At 39.3% G+C, this 20,997-nt stretch overlaps 1 protein-coding gene across 3 annotated transcripts in view; it reads left to right on the top strand.

Moving 5' to 3' along the window:
* The window catches only part of LOC124605534 (phospholipid-transporting ATPase VA), a 354,547-nt gene that overhangs the window by 309,757 nt on the left and 23,793 nt on the right, over positions 1-20,997 (top strand). For all 3 annotated transcript variants that reach the window (XM_047137281.1, XM_047137282.1, XM_047137284.1), the window contains 4 exons: positions 16,883-17,147; positions 18,444-18,557; positions 18,661-18,815; positions 20,786-20,988. In XM_047137281.1, the coding sequence (XP_046993237.1) occupies positions 16,883-17,147; positions 18,444-18,557; positions 18,661-18,815; positions 20,786-20,988 (737 nt within the window). The remainder of the gene's footprint in view (positions 1-16,882; positions 17,148-18,443; positions 18,558-18,660; positions 18,816-20,785; positions 20,989-20,997) is intronic.

Genomic DNA, 20,997 nt, shown 5'->3' on the forward strand with positions numbered 1-20,997 from the left:
AACAAAATTCTGCAGGCAACAAATGATTAGATACAATGGCTAAAGCAAAAGGTTGGGCTTTTGGAGCTTGCAACACTGAAGAAAGATAGCAAAACAGAATCCATGAATTTGCAAACTCCGATAGTAGCAGCAACACCATGAGCATACTTACATGTTGAAGATTTTTCACGCATGAATGCACCGTTATCAACCGCGCCACAGTTGCAATTAAGAGCACCTCCATTCATGCCTCCGCAAACAGACATATGGTTTTCGATAATGGAGAATATCTTCTAGCAACAATGCATAACCAAAGACTGCGAAAAATTCACTCTTGCAACTAGCAACCTGGATCAGAGGGCAACAGCAATAGTCTCTGATATGATCATACATCTACTGCTCCAACAGTCATACACCACACTTAAAATGGTGTTGATCGCTTGCTGCACGAAATTACCTGATTAGCGTCTTTCCCAGGTGATGTATCAGGAGAAACACGGGGACAGAAGTCAATCTGAATTTTTGAGACATTTACACACTACAGTTCACACAAGCATGATATCCAAAGCATAATATCCAATGAATTGTTACTGCACGTCTGGCAAAGCAGGTTCCTCATCAAGTTCAACTGACACTGATTGCGTTTGAAGGACAGTCTCATGACAAGCCACTGCAAATAGCTGACAAAGCTTTTGCTACTCTACAGTCAACACCCGCAGTGTCCGTAGCAACATCATCTGCCACCTCTGCAATGGAAGCTAATAATGACTCATCGGAATGGTTAGAAGAATCGAAATTAAGCCGTGCAGCCACAGGTTACAGACAAAAACCAGGCATCACTGAGGGAATCAGGAAACTGCAAGATGCAATAGAAAATATGGCTACTGGGCTACATAACTTGAGCTCCAGACGTCCACCAAGTCCACCAGTAACAAAAAGAGGTCACACTCGAAACTCAATCAAGCTCACGCCGACAATTTTTGCTGGTGTCACAGAAGATTCAGGCCACAAACTACGAGAGGCACAAAACCTTGTGGACACCCAAATGACGAGGGCAGCATGCCTTAGGCACCACGGGTTGCGGAACTCACGTATGTGCCATTATACGAATGAGGAACCAGTTGACAGTTGCAGGCAGCAACATTCACAGTCAAGGTAAGGCACTTGAAGACTTCCCATGTGCTGTACCTTTATGTCACTCTGCATCATCCTGGGAGTGTAAGCTAACATCACACAGATTACAAGTGGTTGATTGACTCGCAGGCCTCAACTTCCTGATGGACACTGGCTCGGAAGTGAGTACCTTGCTGGCCTCGAGCTTTGTTAACAAGGACACATGTGAGCCTTTGAAATTGATTGTTGTTGGTGTGGTCTTCAGTTCTGAGACTGGTTTGATGCATCTCTCCGTGCTACTGTATCCGGTGCAAGCTTCTTCATCTCCCAGTACCTGCCGCGACCTACATCCTTCTGAATCTGCTTAATGTATTCATCTCTTGGTCTCCCTCTACGATTTTTTTTGAAACTGATAGCAGTTAATAATTCAAGTATAAACACATAAGGTTATAAAGAGCTCATGATAGATATTGTTTTAGCTACCCCGTTACAAGTGGACTCTTATAGTGGCAGATATTTTACAGCTGATCTTAGGTGCAGATTTCTCATCTCATTTTGCACTCACCTTGGACTTGGCAAATAACTCTCTTACTACCAGATCAAATCGGGGCATGATAAAAGGTTTTTGATGCAGTGTGGCAGAGGTTGTTGCACGAGGAGTCAGTAGTTCAGCTATACGGTCTCCCCCAACAAGAAGCCATAAAGACTCTTAGTAGTTAAACATAATACAGTGCATTATACACATACTACCCAAGGTCTGCCAGTATCAAGACGTGTCTGTAGTTTTAGCCCCAGACAGATTAGCGGAGACAAAAGCGATATTTGAAGAGATACTCCAGGCTGGATTAATTAGAAGGTCTGACAGTTCTTGGGCGTCCCCTCTCCACCTAGTACGCAAGAAAGAAAACACATGGCATCCCTGTGGCGACTACCACTGACTGAAGGTGAGAACAATCTCAGACAAGTACCCCATACCAAACATTCAAGAGTTTACCTACACTCTAGCGGGTGCGAAAGTATTTCGGTACCGGATTGTCATAAGGCATACAATCAGATTCGTGTGGCTTCAGCTGACATGGCAAAGATGGCAGTGATCACATCCTTTGGGCTATTCCAATTTATGTTTATGCCATTCGGACTCAAAAATGCGGCCTAATCATGGCAAAGATTCATTGATGAATTGCTCCAGGGATTATGTCCCTGTTATGCATATCTGGATGATATTTTGGTATTCTCAGAGGATATGCAATCACATGATAGACATATTCAAGAGGTATGACAGTGGTTCGATAAATATGGAGAAGTATTAAATGAGCGCAAATACATTGTGAGCAAGAGTCAAGTAACTTTTCTCAGCTGTATAGTTTCAGCTGACAGTATACAGCCATTACCGGAGAAGATAGACATGTTGCACAACTTACCCAAACCTAAAGACTACGAACAACTTGGGCACTATCTCGGTACAATAAATTTTTACCGGCATCATTTAGCAATTACCACTCAAACACAAGCCCCGCTTAACAGTGCACTGGCTGGCAGTAGTACCACAGGAAAGCGAAAGCTGCAATGGACACCAGAAATGACCAAAGCTTTTGGCAATTATCAAAGAAGCTTAGAGGAGGCAGTGTTACTCACGCACTCCATACCTGTAACACCATTGAGTATTGTTGTAGATGCCAGCCAGGCTGCAATTGGTGCAGCCTTGCAACACCGAGTCAACGGACATTGGCAACCACTTTGATTCTTCTCAAAGAAACTGCAACTCCGACAGGCAAAATGCAGTGCATATGACAGACCGTTGTTTGGCAATATATGAAAGCCTGGCCAGTAAATATTTTCACTGATCATAAACCTTTAGTGTCAGGTTTCAGCAACATCAGCTATAAGTGCTTGCCAAGGCAGTTCTGGCACATTGAATTTGTCAGTCAATTCACCACAGATATAAGGCACATCAGAGGTGCGGAGAATCTGGTTGCAGTTTACTTTTCTCATGTTTGGGTGTGACCATCACAGTAAATTATGAAGAACTCTCGACATCACAGGAAGCGGATGTGGATCTACATAAGTTGTTGACGGATCACACAACAGGGTTACACCTACAGCCGATACTCATGACAGAAAGAAGGCTTAAGTTATGGTGGGATATATCATGGCAGAAGCTGTGCCCATACATTCCACAACAATTTTGTAATGCGGCATATGACAGTATTCATGGTCTGGCACACCAAGGGGTAACTGCCACGATTAAGTTACTGACAGCACATTTTGTCTGGCCATCAATTAAAAAGGACGCCAGGGAATGGGCTTGCACATGCGTACACTTGGCAGCGCTGCAAACTATGATGACACATTCACGCGAAACTAGGGAATTTCACAGGATCAGCAGCAAGATTTGCCCATGTCCATCTGGACTTAGTGGGTCCACTCCCAGTTTCAGATGGCTATAAGTATTTGTTAACAGTGGTAGACAGATGCACAAGATGGGCGGAGGCAATTCTGATCATTGACATAGCGGCTGAATTTGTTGCAAAAGCATTTCTCTCGCAATGGCTAGCTCACTTCGAGTGCCCCCTTCATATCACAACAGATCAAGGTCACCAGTTCGAGTCTAGTCTATTCAATGAGCTAACTAATTTATGTGGGTTCCAGTACCACCATACAACAAGCTACCATCCAGCGAGCATTGGTATGGTGGAGAAGTGGCACAGGACATTAAAGGCAGCTCTCATGTGTCGTCAGAGAAACAGGACAGAAGCATTAGCATTGGTTCTCCATGGATTACGGACCGCATACAAGACGGACATCGGTGCCTGAGTGGCGGAATTGGTGTATGGGAAACCATTGAGAATCCCGGCAGATTACCTAACCACCATCACATCACAAATGCCAACAAAGCTCTCGTCACTGATACATGAAATCCGTCAGCATGTGGAAGCAATGACAAGGCCTACAGTATCTAGACATGGTGTGCGACCAGTTTCCGTACATAAAATGTTGGCAGACTGTACACATGTCATGCTCTGCACAGATTCAGTCAGAGCGCCACTACAACCTCCATATACTGGATCTTATTGAATAGTATGACGTAACACCCCTACCATAGACATCTCACAATATGACAAAACTATTAGTGTGTCCATAGAGAGGGTAAAACCAGCATGGGTCTTACTAGAACTGGAGTATGATGACACTTCAGAGGATGAGAGGGACCAAAGTTTAGAACTCACTACGCATGATATGGCAGAAGAATCCATGGCAAGAGGACATGGAAACACAACGCAACAGCCCACACCAGCTCCCTCATCCTCACACCAACAAGTTGTCTGTACGAGAGCAGGGAGACAAGTCAAGTTTAAGTACCCATTTATCCCGTGTGCTCCGCACTTCAAGGGAGGGGGGGGGGGCTGTGTGGGAATGTGGGAGTAGCCAGTGATGCGTGCTTCGTTTGCTCTATGCACATGCAGTGAATGTTAGATATAAGCTTTTACTCTTTGACTGTTAGTTCAGTTTAGTGTTCTTTTCTCAGTCGGAAAAATAAAGTATTTTGTGCAAAGCTGTATGTGGGTGTAATTCGTTGCCTACAACAGGATATGGTTCAATCTTAGCGTAAACTTGTGTTTCATTGGATTATGACATGTTGAATTAATGTTAAAGCTTTAAGTAAACTATATGTGATGTCAGTTTACAAAATATTACAGTTGTTGAAGAAATATGTAATTAGTAGTGAAATATGTCAGATCAAATGACAGCAATGTGTAGAATTTGAATACAGGAATTTATTCATTATAGTCTCCTCATAAATTTCTAGCAAACTTCAGATGTACTATTTCGAAGCATGTAGTTTCTTAGTGCAGTGCTTATATAGCTACAGAAAGCAACCGCTCTAACACCCTGACACATGGATTCCTTGCACAGCATTAACATAGCAACAGTATATGTTTCAATTATCTATCCCCAGTTTCCTTATGGGTATCTCCTCCAGTGTCTGTGGAAAAAGAAAACCAGCCAATTCTACATTCAGTTTTACATGGCAGAGCTATTATTGTACAATATGAAGAATTGGTTATACAGGTGTGTGTGTGTGTGTGTGTGTGTGTGTGTGTGTGTGTGTGTGTGTGTGTGTGTGTGTCTCCTATACGTATTCTATGGGTCCAAATGCATGAGTTGAAAAAAGAAAATACCATTCTTCACACTAGAAGGCATGGAAAAATGTGTGAAATTTCCATGGTCAAAAAGATGTCCTATCCAGGAAACTGGACCTTTTACGTCTGTGTGGGGTAGAACACAACACCACGTACAATTGTAAAGCAACAAATGCTGCAGTTTAGTTGGCATTGTTGCCCAGTAATACAGCTAAATAATATGGCAAAACGGAGAGATGGGGTTTCCTTGGATCAGTCCTAAGCTGTTCAAGATTGATTCTGCTAGCCAATTCAAGGGAAATGTTTGGAGATTTCCCATTCATTTTGTTGTATACTAGACCTGGACTACACTTTACCATCAAGCCAAAAAAATGTAGCTTTCAAGACATGTTTTGTTCAACTTCGGTTACGCCAGTTAACATTAAAAAATATGATGCATGTGACCAGTATAGTGAATTCAATAATCTGAGATGCAAAGTTGCATAAGCTAACGAACTACGCAGGTGGCATTAAAGCTGAATAAGCAGTTTTAAAAGCAGATTCCCTGTCTTCTCCCTTCACGGAAAAACATTTGTTGTGCTTTTTGTTGATATCCAAATGATTTTTGCAATTCTGACATTTCTTTTTTTTTTATTTCACATTTTAATTTTTTTAAACACATCATTAAATCTTCATGGGAATATTTTCTGTAACTCATGGTATACCTGAGATCTAATCGTATGAAAATGTAATTTTAGGTAATTGTATCAAATGTGGCATCCCTATTCACATTAATAACAAAAGAGATGTACATTGCATATACTTTTGAAGTATGCTTATCGTATAGATAGCAGCTTAACCTATCTTTAAAAATAATAATTAAATGACTATCAATCATTTGGCATACGCAGCATGGTCTAAGGCGCCGTGCCACGATTCATGCAACTCCCCCTGTCAGACGTTAGAGTCCTCCGTTTGGAATGGTTGTATGTGTTGTTCTTAAGGGGCTCCGGAACACCCTATACTTGCAATGTTAAAATAACGCTTATAAATTACATCTTTCCTCACAAAGTATTTGAGGTAGGAAGTTGAACTTTTTACAGATTATTTATTGGAATATGGGGTATAACTTAACACAGGGATTTTACAAAATTTTAGTTCAGTTATTAAAGATGATTTTTTTTCAATTGTAATGAAAATTCACAACATTTTTTTGCAATTTTTTATTTATATATTCAAAAATATACAGTTTTTAGGAAAAAGGCTGTGTTAAATTATGCAGAAGGTACTGTGTAACATTTACTGAAAGTTTGAAACAAATATGTCTGGAAGATCCTTAGAAAACATGTAATTAGTATGAGAAAATTAAAGTTTTGGGAATCGAGCGACAAAGATTGGATTAACTTTTTAGTGCATTCCAGGTCCATAGGATGGATTATCTTCATCCTCTGCAAACTCCTCCTCCAGCTTCCTCTTGTTCCTCCTCCTGTTTACTCTTGCTTGTATTTCTAGACTCTTTACAGCCCTGTCTGCAGCCCGAAGGCGTCCCTTGTCTAAAGCAAGCATCGCTCGTACCATGTTAGAACCTATCTTCATTCCCATATTTCTAAATACCTTGCACCTTACAGTGTTGCCATAATTGAAAGTCGCAACAGCATCATACACACCAAAGTGAAGTGTTTCTATTCCAACAAATACAGTCTTCGGGATTCTCGACCATATAACACTATTTACACTTTCATTGGGGTTTTGAGTTTTTCCGTGAATACACTTTTTCAACAGTTCAGGTGCTGCTAAATCTCTGAAAATAGATTTTATCACCTCCATTATTGCATGAGGCAGACTATGCTTATGAGTGTACACTTCACCAGTTAGCAATCCTTTGTTATATTTACACCAACTGTCTTCTTCTTTGGGACACAAGCTATGTTGGGGATTTTCATCGGTTGAAGAAGTATGAAAAAAAAAAGAGCCCAAACAGCCTTCTTCATTTCGTCGACACTTTGTGTATTTTGCCTAATAGCCATTCCATAATAGTTCTGTATTTTGTCAATTACACTGTCAGTTAACCTTCCCTTCCCATCCAACCCTTTACCATCACTGAGTTTTTGTTTTTTGTACGAAGCTTTGTCGCCGAAGTCTTCTTCCCATTCGCTTCTGTACGTGTCAAATTTCTGCACTACAACATCATCACCATAGGGCTTCAGTCCTTGAACATGTTTGAAACTTTTAGAATCACCGTCACCAAGGTAATTAACATATCGCACTTTATCACACGCCTCAGAACGCTGGAATATACTGGCAACACCAGCCACTTCCATTCCTCCACTACTGCCACTATAGTTAGCTTTGCAATTATTTTCATGTGTTCCTTTATATTTTTGTCGACATCTACAATACTTTGATATTACTGCTACATCTAAAACTTTCCCCGTATACATACTGGTGGCAGATACTACACCATGAAGAGATGTGTGTCCCCGTTTATGCCAGGTACCATCGAACGCTGCAGTCAAATCTCTGTTACCATTATTTTCCATTACTGCCTCTTCCACAGCGTTCTTCATAGATTCTATACAGACATCTTCTACTTTAGACCCTATTAATTTATTATAGGTCGTAAACTTGGTTGGGGGATTTGGAAGATTCATGATGCCACAGAAAATTGCACCTGCAGTAGCACCCTTACCAACTGAATGCAAGTAATAAACAAATCTAATGTTGTGTTTGTAGATTTTGCTACCATTTTCTTCAGTTGCAGTTACTGCAACACTGTTCCAAAAGGTGGTCATGTATGAACACTTACCACATTTCAGTTGTATTTCACTAGTAAGTCCTACGTGCTTTATTATGGAGAGTTCCAGACCAACTTCACTACAATGAATACATCTTACACAGTTTGAAAAAATTCCTTTGAGAACCGACATATCAAATATTTCATTCACATCCGATTCGCCCATAAAACATTCATAGTTTTCACTCATTGAACCAAGCTTTTTCTGTGAAGTATTTTCTTTCCCACTTTGACTGCTATGGGCAGGTGTATGTGATAGGTTAGGTTCACTCACTTGGTTATGGTCTTTATTGTTTACAGTAATAACACATACCTTTGGCTTTCCAACATTTCTCCTTTTCTTAAAAGCCTTCAGAGGATTTCTAATAACTTTACTTTTACTCATTATTATACTTCAACAAAACAGAGTCTCAAGAAACAGAATTAATTACGAATATTTTCGAGATAATGACAGAGTAAATAAACATGAAACAATCGACAATCACACCAGCGATATATATTGAACCATCACAGGTTAGCCACAACACATACTTTATCTCACATCACTAAAATGCACCTGATGAACACCGACGTTAATAATACCACCATTTGACAGCAGTTTAACAGCGCCACAGTGGGTCACGCCCATGTAGAACACATTTCAAAAAAAATTTAAAAATAGTCGTAGTCTTCGGAATTGAATAAATTATATGTCTATTAAAAGGTAATAGTCTGCAGATTCAGAAAACGCAAAAAAGTAAAAATTGAACTTTTCATGATTTCGAGCCTTTCTGGAGCCCCTTAAAGTAAGTTAATTAAAGTTAGATTAAGTAGTGTGTAAACCTAGGGACCCATGACCTCAGCAGTTTGGTCCCATAGGAACTTGTCACAAATTTCAGTTTGAAAATTTAATATACAGTATGTTTTGTGCACTTCTTGTCAAATTTAGGATAGAATGGAATAGAATGGGTAATAGAAGTTTATTGTCTCATAACACACAATTTAAAGTAATTGACTTCATATGTGGGAGACTTGACAAAATACATAATTAATACACAGTTGATGCTTTTGTATAAAAAAAAAAAAATAAAAAAAAAAAAAAAAAAAAAAAAAAGCTTTAACATGAAGCAAATGTTCTTTCCTGCTAAAAGTTTCAGATCATATTTCATGAAGTCTTCAATGAATAGTATTTCTGCACTAGTTTCAATGTTCAGGGATGCAGTTCGAGAAATGAGAGACAAATTGTGTATTCAAGCATTAGGCCAGTTTGTATATGGAGAAGATCTGAGTACTCCTCTTCCTCCAGCTGTTGCAGAGAACGTGACAGAAGATGAAGAAAATGAAGTTAATGTAATTATGGAAGACGATAGTTATGTCCGCCAACCTGAATGCAACTTCACTCAGTAGCTGTTCTCTCAGAGTGAACTAAATGCTTTCATACTAGATTTGAAGTTGCCTAAGGAATCTGCGGAACTACTTGGCTCCCAGATAAAAAGTAAGAACCTTCAGGAATCAGGAACACATTATTCACGGTGCAGACATAGAGAGACAGAATTGGTTCAATTTTTTCTCGGAACGAGTCCTCGGTTTACTGCACAGCATAAACAAGTTAATGCACTTCTGGCATTGAACATTATCCTACACAGTGGAGATTTTCTAGGTTCTTCAATGAGGAGCTTGAAAGGCATGTTACTGCATAATGGAGATGTGTATGGGCTCGTTCTTCTGGCCCATTCAGTTCAAATGAAAGTGCTGTATGAAAAGATAAAGATACTCTTAATAAGTATCCAGGATGAGGAACGCATTTGGCTTATCTGCAGTGACTTCAAAGTTCTTGGGACGACAAATTGGGTTCACAAAAATGCTTTGCCCTCTATGCGAATTGGACAGTCGGTTAAGGCAAAGACATAGGAGTGTGGGAGTTCAGTCAGAGTGAAGAAATTTTGTTCCTATAACAAAAAATATCCTGCATGAACTGCTTGTAGAACAAAAAAAAAGTCTTATTTTCACCTATACAAATAAAATTGGACCCTGTGTCAAGTACCTTCCCAAAACATTTTCCTTCACCACGCAAGACAAACTGAAAGATGGAAATTCTTTTAGTCCTCAAATAAAGAAATTGATGAAGGATGAAGATTCCGAGAAGACAATGAAGAAAAGAGAAAAGGTACATGACCGCCTTCTGACCGGGTACTGCGGACTTCTTGTGAAATAGCAAAGATCTTGCGTAACATGAGTGTGAAAGTCACTTTCTACTCTCACATGTCGACTACTTTCCAGAAATTTGGGACATTATATTGAAGAGCAGAGTGAGCCTTTTCACCGAGATCTGAAAAAGGGGTACCAGTGGCACTGGACAGCAGCTATGTTGGTCGACACTTGTTGGATGTTGATGACAGACAGACAGTCATTGTATACAAGGCTTTTTATTTTATTGGTTTCCATGTCACATTCCTTAGGATCAAATTGAGGAGCTAATCTCGAAGGTCATGGAACATGTCAGTACATGAAATTGCAACATAAAAGGAATAACAGATAAAAATAAAATATTTATGAACCCAGAAAAAAGTCAAGCCATAAATTTAAGTACATGCAATAAACAATATAAAATAAGAATCGGCTTAATTATTTAAGGAACTCCTCAACAGAATGGTAGTGACCCATGAGGAAACTCTTCAGTTTAGATTTGAAAGCTTGTGGATTACTGCTAAGGTTTTTAAATTCTGGTGGTAGCTGATTGAATATGGATGCAGCAGTATACTGCACACCTTTTTGCTCAAGAGTTAAGGGAGTCTGATCCAAATGCAGATTGGGTTTCTGCTGAATATTAACTGAGTGAAAGTTGATTATTCTTGGGAATAAGCTGATATTGTTAACAAGAAATGACATTAAAGAATATTTATATTGAGAGGCCAGTGTCAAAATACCCAGAGTAGTGAACAGGGGTCAACAACAGGTTTGCGAACTTACACCACTTACTACCCAGACCAACCGTTTCTGAGCCAAAAATATCCTTTTAGAATGGGAAGAGTTACCCCAAAATATAATACTATACGGCATAAGCGAATGAAAGTAAGCAAAGTAGTATAATTTTTGTGTTGAACAATCACTTACATCAGATACCATTCAAATAATAAAAATGGCAGTCTTTGAACAAGATCCTGAATGTGGGCATTCCACGACCCAGAAATTTGAACTGTTAACTTTCACTAATCATATACCCATTCTGTGAAATTGAAATGTCAGATTGTGTTGAATTGTGTGTTAGAAACTGTAAAAACTGAGTCTTACTGTGATTTAGCATTAGTTTATTTTTTTGCAAGCCATGACCTTATGTCATGAACTGCACTATTTGAAACCGAGCCAGTGTTGCATACAACATCCTTTACTACCAACCTAGTGTCATCAGCAAACAGAAATATTTTAGCTACCTGTAATACTAGAGGGCATATCATTTGTATAAATAAGGTACAGGAGTTTCCCCATCACTGATCCCTGGGACACCCCCACCCCCCCACCCACCCCCCCACTCACCCACCCACCCACCCACCCCATCTACCGTACTCCACTCATACCCCACATCACAGCCATTCTCAACACTGTAAATAATGACATTTTGCTGTCTCTTGTTAAAGTAAGAGGTGAAACGATTGTGAGCTACTCCCCGTATTTTGTAATGGTCCAACTTCTGGAGCAATATTTTGTGGTCAATACAATCGAACCCCTTAGTTAGATAAAAAAATATTCCTAGTATTTGAAACCTTTTGTTTAATCCAGCCAGTACCTCACAGAGAAGAGAATATAGCATGTCAGTTGTTAAACAAATTCTAAAGCTGAACTGTGCATTTGACAGCAAGTTCTGTTATATAAAATGATCAATTGTCCTTACACACAGCCTTTTCAATAACTTTAGCAAACACTGATGGCATAGAAATAGGTCTAAATTTGTCTGCATTATCCATTTCTCCCTTTTTATAAAGCGGCTTTACTACTGAATACTTTAATTGTTCAGTATTACTAAAGGAAAAATTAAAAATTTGGGTAAGTACAGGACTAACTTGTGCACCACAGTATTTTAATATTCTGCATGGCATTCCATCATGACCATGAGAGTCGTTAGTCTTCAGTGATTTAATTATTGACTCAATCTCCCCCTTGTCAATATCACAGAGGAGTATTCCAGACATCAATCTTGGAAAGGCATTTGCCAAGAGAGTTACATGAGTCTCTGTAGAAACTTAAATTTTTATTTAATTCACCAGCAATTCTCAGAAAATGATTGTTAAATACTGTACATAGATCTGATTTATCAATAACAGAAATATTATTACTATGAACTGACTATATTGTCAACCTTGTGCTGTTGACCAGGCACTTCCTTCACAACTGACCTTATGGTTTTAATTTTATCCTGTGAATTAGCTATTCTATTTGCGTTCCACATACTCTTTGCCTTCCTAATAACGTTTTTAAGCACCTTACAATACTGTTTGTAATGGGCCACTGTAGCTTGATTGTGAGTACTTCCAACATCTGATATAATTCCCACTTTGTTCTACATGACATCCTTATCCCACTATCAGCCACCCAGGCTGCCTTTTACTGCTAGTACCTTGTTTAGAGTGTTCTAATGGAAAGCAGCTCTGGAAGAGCATGAGAAATGTGTTAAGAAAACCATTATGTTTGTCATCTGCGTTATCGACACTATAAACATCCTGCCACTCTTGTTCCTTCATGAGTTTTAAAAACCTCTCTATTGCCTTTGGATTAACTTCCCTACATAGTTTGCAATTATATGTGACATTAGTTTGAGTACAAAAGTGTTCTAGTGTTAAAATTTGTGTGTCATGGTCTGAAAGTCCATTCACACTTTTACTAACAGAATGCCCATCTAGTAATGAAGAATGAATAAAAATATTGTCTATGGCTGTGCTACTGTTCCCCTGCATCCTGGTTGGAAAAAACACAGTCTGCATCAAATAATATTAATTTAGAAGTTTAGTTTCATTAAATTCAACTGCCCCAGCACAACATTCAGATATCTGTTCAGTGCAGTGCCATGATACGTCTGTGGACTCAGATGAAATACTATTTTTTAAATACATGGCCACCCCCACCCCCACAAGGAACTCCTTGAAAAACAGGCAGCTAACCTGGCTCTACAAGGAAGTAAAAAAAGTGAAATTTTAAAAATTTATGGACTATTGTTTAGTTCTTGTTTTTATACACGGAAGTCACGAAACAAATTAGGGTAGCTCTGAAGAGTATTTTTTAAATGTATTTCATTTTTTAAATGTGTTTTGGTTAAAGCTCACTGTGTGTGTTACAATATATTTGTGGGCTCAGAAGTGAAATTCATCAAAATATTACTTCTTATTTTGTGTAAAAACCTGATGTGGTTGACAAAAATTGTAGATATTCCTAGAATCAGCATAAAAGATTGATTCAAGAATGCCTACTTTCAACAAGACGTCTGACAAAAGGTTTTAAAATGCAGGTTAGTTTAATCAGTAATATCAAAAGGGGCGATCTTAGAATCTTGCACCCTGTTAGAAAAATTTCTGCAGATGGCACTGATGCTAAAACAGTTGTCAACAGTTTCAACCCATACTGTACTGCAGTTGGTGGTAAATTAATGAAGGAGAAGTATGGCAATTTATTGAATATAAAGTTCCAAGAAATTTCATATACTGATGCAAAAAATTTATTCCTGTTTCTTAGACCAGCAGACCCAAATGAATTCCTAAATATCATGAAGTCATTGAAAAATAAATGTTCAGCTGTTGTTAATGATGTCCCAGACCATCCTGTAAAAATGTTAACGGAGTATACATGCTCATTTTACTATGCAGGTTTGAAGCTCCTCTTTATGTTCTCCTGTGTTTGCAATTTAAAAACTGGGTTGTTTTGAAAATCAGCCTTATGCAAACACAATTACTGTATTTTTATATTTACCCAGACATGTTTCGACATCTATGTGTCATCTTCTGTGGGTCAAATTTTTATTTATTAAAATTGCATCGCTAACTGGACTGTATTATTATTCACTGGTTTTAGTGCTTGTTGTCGTCATTTTTTTGACAGCATGTCATCTGCAAAATTTTTTGTCCTGTTTCATGTCTCTGGTTGGTGTCTCAATCAACTGCTATTTAGTGCATTGTTTTCACTCGGTTTTTCACAAATTTCCACTCCCTATTTCACCTAAAATGCACTTTCACAAATGTGGTGAAATTTGATCTGAGCAGACACTTCTGACAGTATACTCCTATGGATTTTTAATAATGATTACCTTCATGGCTTCATCAGGAGCAACTGATTGTCAAAAAAGACCAAAGATGGCTTCTGATTGATCAACAAGTATGTCATGCTGTCACAGAAGGTGTCAGCATCCGCACCGGTGGTGCCACTGCTCCCGCCTTAGCGTAAACATTGCAACAAATACATCTGGCCCTTCTCTGCATTCAGAACTCATTTCTATGTACCACTAACATTATATCTGCTGTCATGGAAGAAGATTTTCCCACACATTTGTATTCCAACAACTTCTGTAATTAAAGAGGCTGTAGAAATAAGAATGTGTGTGAAAATCTTCAACCGTGACAGTGGATATAATGGTAGTGGTGCATGGAAGTGAGTTCTTGATGGAGAGGAGGGCCAGAGATAAACACAGTATGTAGCCACACTTGGTTTTACACTGGCTTACAGGATGAAAACATTCGAATGTTTGCATCCTGTGAGCCAGTGTAAAACCAAGTGTAGCTACATACTTTGTCTAATTTTTGTACAGAGCTTAATAATGCATGTTACAAGAAGCAACCTGATGTGAATACCACAAGGCAGTGCACTCACCAGCACTGCATCTACCTTCACTTAGTCCACAACATAAAGTTCCTGTAACACCTTCGAAAGCATCGATCATATGAAACCCAACTCTCACTTTTCTCACATGATGTACTGAAAGCTTCAGATCAAGGCAACCAAGTATATACAATGTTTCTTGATTTATGAAAAGCATCTGACTCAGTACTGCACCTATGATTATTGTCAAAAGTAGGGTCATATGTGGTGTCAAGTGAAATTTGTGACTGGATTGAGGACTTTTTGATAGGGAGGACATAGCATGTTATCTTGGGTGGAAAGTCATCGTCAGATGTAGAAGTAACTTCACGTGTGGCCCCAGGGAAATGTGTTGGGACCATTGCTGTTCATGTTGTATATTAATGACTTTGCAGACAATATTAATAGTAAAACTGGGCATTTTGCAAATGATGCAGTTACCTATAATGAAGTACTATCTGAGAGAAGCTGCATAAATATTCAGTCAGATCTTGATAAGATTTCAACATAGTGCAGAGATTGGCAACATGCTCTTAATGTATAATATCTGTGAGTCACTGTTGGAATCGGCCAACTCATACAAATAGCTGAGTGTAACACTTTTTAGGCATATGAAATGGAATGATCACATAGGTTTGTGGGTAGTAAAGCGGGTGGTAAACTTTGCACTTCCCCAGTACTCTACCAATAAACCAAGCAGTCTACAAAAGAGATTGCTTACAAATCACTTCTGCAACTCATCCTAGAATATTGCTCAAGTGAGTGGGACCTGTACCAGGTAGGACTAACAGGGGATATTGAATGTATACAGAGAATGCAGCACGAATGGTCACAGGTTTATTTAATCTGTGGGAGAGAGTCACAGAGATACTGAAGGAATTGAACTGGCAGGCTCTTGAAGACAGGTGTAAACTGTCCTGAGAAAGTCTATTAACAATGTTTCAAGAACCAGCTTTAAATGATTACTCTAGAGATATACTACAATCCCCCACATATCACTCACATAGGGATTGTGAGGATAGGATCAGAATAATTACTGCATGCACAGAGGCATTCAAACAATCATTCTTCTTGTGCTCCATACATGAATGGAACAAGAAGAAACATCTACATCTACATTTATACTCCGCAAGCCACCCAACGGTGTGGCGGAGGGCTCTGTACGTGCCACTGTCATTACCTCCCTTTCCTGTTCCAATTGCGTATGGTTTGCGGGAAGAACGACTGCCGGAAAGCCTCTGTGGGCGCTCGAATCTCTCTAATTTTACATTCGTGATCTCCTCGAGAGGTATAAGGGGGGGGGGAAGCAATATATTAGATACCTCATCCAGAAACGCACCCTCTCGAAACCTGGACAGCAAGATACACCGTGATGCAGAGCACTTTTCTTGCAGGGTCTGCCACTTGAGTTTGCTAAACATCTCCATAACGCTGTCACGCTTACCAAATAACCCTGTGATGAAACGTGCTGCTCTTCTTTGGATCTTCTCAACTCGCACAATGGGACATATTCGCACGTTGGTTTTGCAGAGCATATGTGTAGATGTAGATGTAGGCTGACCCAGTATCTCCTTAAGGTACTGCAGACTGTGCTGTTGTGTGTTCTCACTGCCTGGACTCCAATCGGACTGTGAAATATTGTTGGTCTCTTACTGCTGTAAACAGCAGCACAAAACCAGATAGAGACGCAAGACCAACAATATTTCTGTGTGATTAGAGTTCATGTAGTGAGTACACATAACAGCCAAACTTGGAACATCTGAGATGATGGTTGGGTCAGTTGCCAAAATATTGTGCTGAACACAGGGAAGTAGGTCATTAAGTTTTTGTATTGTTAACTACCCTCATCACAGACTCGTGCAAGACAATTTCTTAATATCTTCATTCAGTTGTAATTTCTATCTGATTAACTCAATGTATTATGCATCACAACGTGGAATATAATTGTATAACATTTAATTCTTTGCATTTATTTTTCACTCTTTACTTATCATTTTCCTTAACATAAATACACTGAGGTGAAAAAAAAATGGTTAAGTAAGAATTTATTTCTTTACAGGAGCAACTGGCATTGAAGACAGACTGCAAGAGGGTGTTCCTGAAACAATTGCTGCACTTATTAGTGCTGGGATTGTTGTTTGGGTGCTAACAGGTGACAAACCAGAGACTGCTATCAATGTAGCATATTCAGCGCGCCTCTTTCAGCCTCAAATGGAACTAATTAAGTTATCAGCTCGGTCACGAGATCAAGCAGAAAGTGCCATTCTGTTCTACCTCTCCAAAGTGCAACAGGAAAGCTCTATTGGCACATCGTCCTCAAGCACGTGAGTATATTTTCTGTCTGTGTGTAGTATAATCTCTTTTTGTGAAGAAGGTGATGAGACTACCGCACCAACAAATTTCCACCATTATGCACAATTACTTCAACAAATTCAGGAATTTCCATTATAACATTCCCTTCCCCTGTTTTTCATTCCCAGAAATGGGAAGGATGACTGTCCTGTCTTGAAAATAAACTTGAAAATAAAATGTACTACACTCTAGGCATAGTAAACCCAGGAATGAAAGCACCAGTCTTTTTAAGCACTCTTAGAGAAGCTTGTGAAATGGCAGCCAAGCTGTATGAGGATGCATTTGCATGGAGATAGTAGGAAACCAGACAAGGGAAGTGAGAGGGGGAGGGGAGGGGGGAGGAGAGGAGAGGGGAGGGGAGGGGAGGGGAGCATGCTGTATTTCGCCACAGACTCGGCATTCAGGACTGAAACTCATATACAAAGTGTTGCATCAAGGAAAGCAGTTGGCTGAAAGACTGCAAATATTTGGAAAGACAACATGGTACAAAAAAAGCAAAGAAGGGTTGAGATGGAAGCATATGTAAAATGAAGTAAGTTTTGCAGAGGCTAGCCTGTGAGTGGGGAGTACGGCTCCAAAAGGTAGGGATCTTAAAGTTTAACACCCTATGACACTGTTACTAATGATGGGAAGGTTAATTGACGGCATGAGGTAGAAACACAGAGTAGTGAAGAGATTGTAAGAGGACTGTGGTAAAAGACAAAAGCTTAAAACAAATTGGTATTAATTGTGGAAGGAAGTATGTAGTGAAACTAGTGAAGCAAATAACGTATCCATATTACATTGGCTTTCCTTCTCAGACCATGCTTTTTGAGGAACTGCAGTGGTTGGAAACATAACTTTTTTGTTTGCTTGAATGTCGTATGAAAATACTGCTAGTGGGAGATTGCAGCTGATGTAATGTATAGGTAGCTTCTAAGCAGATTGAGAATGGATAGTAATAACGTGAGTTAAGTTAACTTTTGCTTTTGTGTTTGTCCAGCAGTATAATGTTTTATGTCCTAACAGATGCACTGTGCCTTAGATAAAGCTGCTTGGTAAACTTAGAACTCACAGAGGATTCCATTGCAACAGGTGTCGTTTTCAGCTACAGTAGATTAGTTTAATTATATTTGGATGTCAGTTCTATCCTGAACTTTGGATTACCCTAGTGTCATGTCAGAGGTAGCAGTACCAATTACTTTGGGTTCTTCCAGTGACGTCATAAAAGTTTCTTACTGTTTTTTAGTGAATTCTACAAACAATGGTCTTGATATAACATATTTTAGTTCCAGGGGGCTGAACCAGGTTGGTGTCTTCACAAGACCTTCTGCTGGTAATGGTAACATAGGTTCCTCAGCTGGCCTCAGGCACGCTATGGTGGTTGACGGGAAGACATTAACGTAAGTTCAGGTCTTAATCAATAATCTCAATGAAGCAGTCTTCTGACGAAAAATGATGAAAAATGCATGATAATTTAGAACTGTGTTTCTCTCTTCATTACAGGTATATTCTGGACAGGCGTTCTAACCTGCAGAAACCTTTCCTCAAATTGACGCAGTATTGTACGTCAGTTCTGTGCTGCAGAACTACTCCTCTGCAGAAGGCCTACATTGTGCGAATTGTCAAAGAGCAACTAAAAATGCGGACTCTTGCCATTGGTATGTTGTTGTTTTTGTGATAAACAGCTGAAAAGAAAAAGGATGTTGTTTGCTTTGGTTGAAAACAGTATATTCTGTGTTAATGTTTTTCCTTGTTTTATTTAAATGGATTGCAAGTGAGACATCCACTCTCTTATTAAATGCATTTCTGAAAAGATTATTAGCCGGCCAGTGTGGCCGAGCGGTTCTAGGTGCTTCAGTCTGGAACCGTGCGACCACTACGGTCGCAGGTTCGAATCCTGCCTCAGGCATGGATGTGTGTGATGTCCTTAGGTTAGTTAGGTTTAAGTAGTTCTAAGTTCTAGGGGACTGATGACTCCCTTAGTGCTCAGAGCCATTTGAACCAATTTGAAAAGATTATTGGCCATTATCTCCACTTGTGTAAACACTAATAATGAGTCATACTCAGTCTGAACTGGCTATGGAATCAATACGTTCATGCTTAATTACTAAATGGCACCAACTTATCAGATTGACTGACACAATGACACAAACCTACAAAGAATGTGTTCATGCTTAATTACTAAATGGCACCAACTTATCAGATTGACTGACACAATGACACAAACCTACAAAGAATGTGTTCATGCTTAATTACTAAATGGCACTAACTTATCAGATTGATTGACACAGTGACAGAAACCTACAGTTCCCTTAGCATAAAAAGCACCGGGGAAAGAGCAAGAGGAAGCAGAATTGTTAAAAAAATCATAAAAAACAATGGGGAAAGAGCAGGAGGAAGCAGAATTACTTAAAACACTCTCTTTCTCTTTTTTCAGCAAATCAACTACATTGGGTCTTCAAAGACTGTTGACTATGGATTTTGGGAAGTTAGATGCTTGGGGGGGGATTCTTGGTGGGCTTAAGAATGTGAGTGGGGATTGGAGGTTATGTTGAACTCCCTAGAGTGGATCACTATGGCAGAGCTGTAGTTGGAGTAGTCAGACAGTTGGCAAAAGATGTCTGTCAGGTAGTTACTGTGATTGATCACAACAGTATCAGAGCCTTTGTCTGCAGGGAGGATGATTAAGTCAGGGTCTCTTTTTGGGCTGTGAACGGCTGTCCTTTCTCTGGTGAGGGGGTGGTGTTAGTGGAAAAGGACCTGTGGGGAGGATGGTGGGGCCAAGTTGGAGATAAGGAATTCCTGGAATGTGACCAATGGCTAGTTAGATGGTGGTGGTGGGAGGGGGGGGGGGGGGCAGTTGCCATTGTATGTTGACAAGAATTGGGAGAGGCATGGTTTGGGGCTTCGGTTGAAAGGATTGGTAGCAAAGAAGCATTTCCTATAAAGAAAGCAAACATGATAATTTCATTTGCATATTCCTCATTGACAGTCCTGAAACTGAAACATGTGAGATGTCTTCAGTGTTTTATCATTTTAGTAAACTGTTCTCAAAGATGTTAAATTGTAGAAAAATAATTGTGTACTACACTTACTAAATGGGAAAATACAGTAGGTCATTTTAATTCAATTCATACCTTAAGTGTGTAATTTTAACCAAGAATAATCCTTTTTGAGTGATTTGTTTTGAAGCAGTATCTTTGGGAATGTATCCTAGGTCGTGTAAAATGTAATTTTTTCCAGGAGTGTATGCAATATTACTACAGTTGTTTGAACTGAATTGACACACGACTTCATAGAACTTTTCCTCATTTTTAGAGCTGTTTGTTTGACTATTGTTTAGTATAAGATAAAAGGATAAAAATCTACCTGCTGTACATTCTGTAGTAGCATTTGTAACTAACAATCACTGATAACAGTTCTGAGTTTTTACGTTCAGAAAAATAGATGGTTTTTGACTGTACTCTTTGTTAACTGATGTTTGAAAGTGTCTCTGTCAGTGGTGATTCTGTATGGAATCTTCTCGATCACTTTGTGCTGTTAATGGATCGTAGATGTTTTGTTATTGTATTTTCTGTGGTACTTTCATTTAGAAGTCATTGTGAAGTGAATCCATCGTCTGTTTTAGGTGATGGTGCTAATGATGTATCAATGATCCAGACAGCTGATGTTGGAATTGGTATATCTGGCCAGGAAGGTCGGCAGGCTGTGATGGCATCTGACTTTGCCTTATCAAGATTCAAGTTCCTTGGTAGGCTGCTTCTGGTGCATGGACACTGGTGCTATGACCGCTTAGCTCGGATGGTGCTATATTTCTTTTATAAAAATGCTGTGAGTTTG

This window comes from Schistocerca americana, chromosome 3, assembly GCF_021461395.2.
Source record: "Schistocerca americana isolate TAMUIC-IGC-003095 chromosome 3, iqSchAmer2.1, whole genome shotgun sequence".
Taxonomy (NCBI): Eukaryota; Metazoa; Arthropoda; class Insecta; order Orthoptera; family Acrididae; genus Schistocerca; species Schistocerca americana.